Below are 6,000 nucleotides of genomic sequence, written 5' to 3'. Positions count from 1 at the left end.
CAGTGATTGCTGCCTGTTCCAGTAACTTCTCTTGGTTACAAGATAAATGGCTAACTGACCTGGAACAGAGGTGACCCAATTTTTAACACTCTTTTCAACACCTCCTAAATGTTGTGCTTGCTGTTCAAAGATCTGGTGGACCCTCAGTCCAAGGGACTCCATTGCTGGCCTGGAAGAGTCACCCAGTTTGGGTCATGTCCAATGGAGAGGTGTGCTTTTGGTCTCTGGGCTGGGCTGTCCCGGGCACAGAACTGTTGCTCAGTGAACTAGTTGTTCAAATTAGTTACTATTATTCTGCAAATGTTAATTTGGAACTTAAGGGCTCCAATAATGTCGAGGCCAACATTCTGCCCATCAGTGTGGCAGAAGGAAGGGGCAGGGGTAGCTGCAGGCCCAAGGGCGAGATCCTTGAGATGAAAGTGACACTTCTCATTGGCTTGCACCCTGTTCTCAGTGCCCCGTACACTGAACAGGCTGAGCACTCATGTGACCCTCCTCCCTCAAGCCTGTGACAGGAAAGACAGGCTTCCCTGTTCAGTTTGCTTTAACAGTTTGTTTAGACAGATAAATCATCCCTGGGGTATTTAAAACAGGTTATTCAATCTGAGTATTAGTTTCTAACATTAAGCAGGATCTGATTGAGCAGATTCTTGACTTCACAAACTGAGCAAGTGGCCATCTGACAGGACTGAGACTCTGTGCAGGGTGATGACTGCATAGAAATAGACACTCTCATGGCATATTACTTTGGCAGAAGTTAATTCTAAACAACAAGGCTCCTAAACACAGACATTCCCCCAGGAAGGAAAGATGCCCAAATTGTAAGCCACCTTCAGATAGTGGCAACAACCTGTGCCAGCACAGGATGGTACACGTCCTCCTGGGATTAAATGGTCAGAAATGTGGAGGGGAAACCTTGAGCCCCCAATTGCTGTTGTGGGGCCTGATCTGACATGCAAGCAGATTGGCTTTAGATTATCACCTTGTACCTGCTTCCCCACACAAAGCGAGTAGGAGGCAGGGGAGCCAGAAAGTTCACCTCATGGATCATCTAGGGAGAAGAGAGGCCTCAGGCCAGGCGCTCTCTGAGTTCTGCGGGTGCAGACCTGACTCAGTGGTTCTGAGGCCTGGGCTCCTGTTGCCAGGCCCCGATGAGATTCTGAACAGCGCTGGGAACCCTGGCATAGTGTCAGAGCTTAAGAAAGAACCCGAGGAGACACTCCTGGAGCATCACCAGCTCACTCTGCACTGAGGCCACCTGCACCTCCGGGGCAGAGTTGATCAAGTGCAAGAGATCAGGGAGCAGCCCAAAGGCAGTCTGCGCACCACTGCGTGAAAGAAAAGCAAGCAAAACATCTTAAGGGAAAAAACTGAAAACTGGTATCAAAATCAAATTGGGAAAAATTGGTTTCTAGGGTGCTGACCCGTCCATGTTGGTCCCCAAATGAACCTCCCCGGGCCTTGCTCATGCTAGGTGAATGCTCTACCACTGAGTGACACCCCAGCCCCCAAACAAGCTTCTCTGTAAAGAAAAGCAAGCCACTCCACCAAGCACTACTGACCTTCAGCCCAATTTACCTCAGGGAAGAATACATTTCTTTGTTATGACTTCTAGGCACCAGCTTCATTTATTTGGAGCCAAATAAAAGACTGAGACCTAAAAACCAGGATTAGCTATGCACAGGCTCAACCTCAATCCTGCCCAGAGGCCTTCTGCGCTGCCCCAGGATGGGTGCTGAGGGAGCTGCGCAGGGCTCCCGCACCCCACTGGCTCATTAAGCACCCCCGCCTTCTGGGGGCACAGACTGAACACACTGCACACACAGAGGGGAACACCAAGCCCTGATTCCACCAACCCCATAATTACCCTCGTGAAAAGCTCTTCACATGGATGCTGCTCAGGATTGGTACTCAAGCTGAAATCTGCCTCCCCATCCATTATTTAAATTCTGATTTTCAACAGAGGGGAAGGCGGGGAAGGGAGTGGGGAGAGGCCTGGCACAAACTTGAGGCCAAAAAATGCAAGAGACCTGCGTCAGCAACTCAGCCACAAACACACACACAATCACACACACATAGAGAAAACTTTTTTTTTTAAAGAAACAAACTCTAGTCTGAGGTTTCATCTAAAAATTCTTCATCATTCTTCAGTATATTGCTTTGATTATTTGTCGCTAGTCACAATAATTCTGAGTTGGATAAAACAGGACACCCCATCTACACTCTCATTTGTTTTGCCTTTGCTCAAAGTGACTTACAAAGATCCTTTCAGGGTATTTCAGGAGAACGCTTCGAGAAACAGCAGACTTGGAGAAAAACATATTTTCTAACAACCTGTGTTACCAAATGTACTTCAGTTCAACTTACTCTTCTGATAAGGTGGTGGTGAGATTTTTCAAATGCACAAGGGATATCCGACTTCCCACTTGGGAGTAACAGCAATGCTGGAGGGAGCTGCCACTGCCCGGAAGAACCCTTCTCCTTGCTTTCTGAAATGCACTAAGGCAAAAAGCCCCCGAGGCCAACAGATAGTCCCTTGCTCACTGCAGGTCACATGCAGCTGCCTCTACTTGACCAACACTGGGAAAGACCACCAGCTGGTGGGCTTGCGCTGGCCCGAGGGGCGTCTAAATCTGAAGACACTGCTCCACAATGACGGCAAGTTCTTCACTTTCATGCTTTATTGAAAGTATGATAGGAGTCAAAGACAGGTATTGGTAAGCAGGTTACGTCTCTAAAGAATCACTTGAGCAGAATGTTGTCCCATCTACTGCGACACAAATCCTTTCTGGACCAGCACATCTGCATGGAACTTGAGCAAGAAGTAGAAGAGAACTTCATTCCCGCCTTGACTACAGATTTCCTTTGTAAACATGATTTACTGTTACGGCTACTAAACTTGTTCAGTCTTTACTCACCCCTCCCTGCCACCGCCCCCCTTAAATATAAAATTTGAAACATTTCCTTTAAGTTTGATGTCCATCAGTGCAATCTGCTTTATTTGACATAAGGCATTTGGGACAGTCGCTTTTAGATGGATTTTGCCTTTTGGAAGAGTCATGTAATGGTTTCATCCTTAAATCCACCTTTTCTTTAATGCCCTAAAGTCAAATTCCTCTTCCCTCTGGTCATTTCTTGGTGTCTGCAAGTGTTCAAAGATTAATGTCCAAGTAGACCAGTACCTGAGGAAAGAAACACATTTGCAGGTATAGCTGTGACCAAGACATGAGTTCATGTAGTCCCGCTGCCAACAACGCATCAACAGTGAACTTCCAACTTAATATGAACATGGCTTGGCACTGAAGGCTAAGAAATGTTATCAGCAGACTTTTGGGCAAGTCCTAGTTCTGTGGAAAGCCTGTGTTTCCTACGTGTATCTTCATACAAGTTCATCAGATTTTACTGAAGCTTTCATTTATTTTATGGTCATTTTTCCTAAAGAAAATTTTTTGCTTGAACCACCACAAGTTCCTCTGTAGTGGTAACAGGGACACAATAAAGCTACATGGAGAGGCAGATTTTCAATCTAGGCCAAGAGTTTACCAAAGAGCCCCTGGAACAGATTTAAACTTATTTCTTGGTAAAACATGCTCTGGACCTCTAGAGTGGCAGGCAAAGAATCAACATGGCAACAGTTAAATCTGTAAACGTCAAGCGTCTGTATTTGATGCATTCGTCAGTATTATGGGTGCACAACTACGGTGGCCAAGGTGCAGGAGGAGACACAACCCAGCCAATGCCTGAACTCTGCATGGGATAAAGGAACCTTTCCGCTGGGGCTGACCTCGCTCAGCAAGCTCTAGTACCTCTCTACTCCGAACTGTCCTGCTCTAAGATGGGATTAACAGAAGGAGTGGGGAAATGCCACCAGGTCACCCCTGACTTCCCACGAAGGCACAGGGGACTCAGTGCAGGTGGGGGAAGCCAGAGCACTCAGGCCATGTCTGAGGCCAAGAAGCCGGAATAAAAATGCTTTTAACTAAAATTAATTCCAGTCATGAGACTAGACTTGGATTAAATTTTAAAATCAAATTATAGCCTTCACTTTAATAGAAAATTACAGTCTGACTCTGACATTCATGCACAAAACATGACAAATGTAACTTACCTTTAAACCCTTCTTCTGGCATACAAACTGGAGAGGGGAAAAAAAAAGAATTCCAAAGTGAAACGACTGTCGTGTCAGATAGCAACAAGATGATTTCAACGCCTCAAGATGAAAAGTCTAAAATAACTTTTAATCACCTCAGTCACCTGCAAATGACTGCTTCAGAACTTATGGATGACACTCATCTGATGGCGATCTTTCTGTTTTTATTTTTTGCAAACCAATACACATGCACTATTTTAAAGTCAAACACTAGTAGAAGTCAGGGTCCCATTCTGGAGGACTCAATGAGTGGCCTGGGGAAGGCGGTGACCGACTCCCAGTGAGCTATGTCTCACCCCCCCCCCCACTCCCCAGTTCTAGAAGAAGCCACTGTTGACTCCTGTAGCGTGTTCTGGCATTGAGCCTCCTTGTTTCTAAACAACTGCTTTATATTGTTATTTCATATAACATCTGAATCTTCTTCAAAGGGGAAAAAAATTAGCCCTTCTACCACCTCTCACGCCCACCCAGCCTGCTGACACAGTGGCACTCCCTGCGCAGCCAGCCTCAATGCGGAGGTCACTTCTGAGTTGATGCCTTGGTGTTTTAATTGTCTGGTTCTCTGTGTGGCTGTCTTTCTGGGCCTGCTAACCCCGGCACCATTCCTGTATTTCATTTTATCGACTTTTTTTAAATTTTTGGGCAGTGCAGGTAAGGACCCAGGACCTCAAGCATGATAGGCAAGTGCCCTGCTACTGGGCCACACTCCCAAGCCAGGTTAAGTGTAGATTCTGAAAAGACCCAGAAGTCTCTTCGAGGCTGTCACTACCACCTGTCTTTTCTAGTGGATACCCTTTGCCCCAAGTGCACGTCCCATCCCAACCCCATATGCCAGGCCGGGGGCCCTCACTGCCTGCTGCAGAACGACTCTTCCAGAACATCTTCTAGTTGGGTCCACGTTTTAACACTTCCACTGTCAAATTTCTCCTCCTCCTTTTTTTTTTTCTTTTTTGTACTGGGATTGAACTCAGGGGCAGTTCACTACTGAGCCCCACCCCCAGCCTTATTTTGTATTTTACTTAGAGACAGAGTTTGAGTTGCTTAACCCCTAACTTTTGCTGAGGCTGGCTTTGAACTCACATTCCTCCTGCCTCAGCCTCCCAACGTACTGGGATTACAGGCATATGTCACCATACCTGGCCTCAAATTCCTTCTCGTTTAATTCTTTTCTGTTCTCCGAATGACTCTTTTAATATTCAGGGCCCAGTGGGTTTCTCTCATTTTCTTTATATTATTTGTAGGCGAGTTTTAAGCTTTCTCATGCTCCCTGAACTAGTTCCTTTTTTGGCTGGCTGACATCTCTTAGCTCCAGCTCTGAGTCTTCCACTGCCTGGTGGCCACTTCTATCTGCTGCAGATGGAGTTACTGTAAAAGTGCCTGAGGCTATGCTGGGCGGACACCGGTGGGTGCCACTAGCAGATGCCCTGGAGATGAACCAGCTTTTTACCTCTGAAGGGTCTGTCCTTGAATTGGGCAGCTCCCCTGGAGGGAAAGCCCCTGGCCTCCTTGCGGAGGCAGGAGATGGACTGCTGGCATGAGAGCAGAGCTGGGCTTGGCCTGCAGCTTGCTGCAGAAGACACTGTTCCCACCTTCTAAGCTTTATTTCTTCAAAATGCAGAAACTCAACTCCAGATTGCTGTCCTGAGGTACAGGTGGGGCAGGGACGGTGACAGCTACTTGAAGGGAGGGTGATAAGAGTGTGTGTGGGGAAGGGTCTGTTGCACTTCTGTTCATACTTTTCCAACCCCTCCCCCTCCGGGGCACCTGTCTGGTCACCTGTTGGGCACCTGCTGGCTCACGCATACTATGGTTCCTCGGGTTTGCTGGGTGACTCCTCTTCCTCGTGCTTT

The 6,000-nt window shown here is 47.1% G+C and overlaps 1 protein-coding gene across 3 annotated transcripts in view; it reads right to left on the bottom strand.

Moving 5' to 3' along the window:
- Window positions 1-2,960: 2,960 nt before the first annotated feature.
- Window positions 2,961-6,000, bottom strand: part of USP48 (ubiquitin specific peptidase 48) — a 68,832-nt gene continuing 65,792 nt past the window's right edge. For 2 of the 3 annotated variants that reach the window (XM_081306965.1, XM_081306964.1), the window contains exons 26-27: window positions 4,109-4,135; window positions 2,961-3,182 (exon numbers count right to left, since the gene is read on the bottom strand). In XM_081306965.1, the coding sequence (XP_081163091.1) occupies window positions 3,160-3,182; window positions 4,109-4,135 (50 nt within the window). In that variant the 3' untranslated portion in view covers window positions 2,961-3,159. Of the gene's footprint in view, window positions 3,183-4,031; window positions 4,136-6,000 lie in introns of those variants that run through there. The other variant, XM_081306963.1, reaches the window with a different exon arrangement.

The sequence above is a fragment of the Spermophilus citellus genome (genome assembly GCF_964194105.1).
Source record: "Spermophilus citellus genome assembly, chromosome: 9".
In the NCBI taxonomy this organism is placed as follows: domain Eukaryota; kingdom Metazoa; phylum Chordata; class Mammalia; order Rodentia; family Sciuridae; genus Spermophilus; species Spermophilus citellus.
This window is presented reverse-complemented; position numbering and strand designations above follow the sequence as displayed.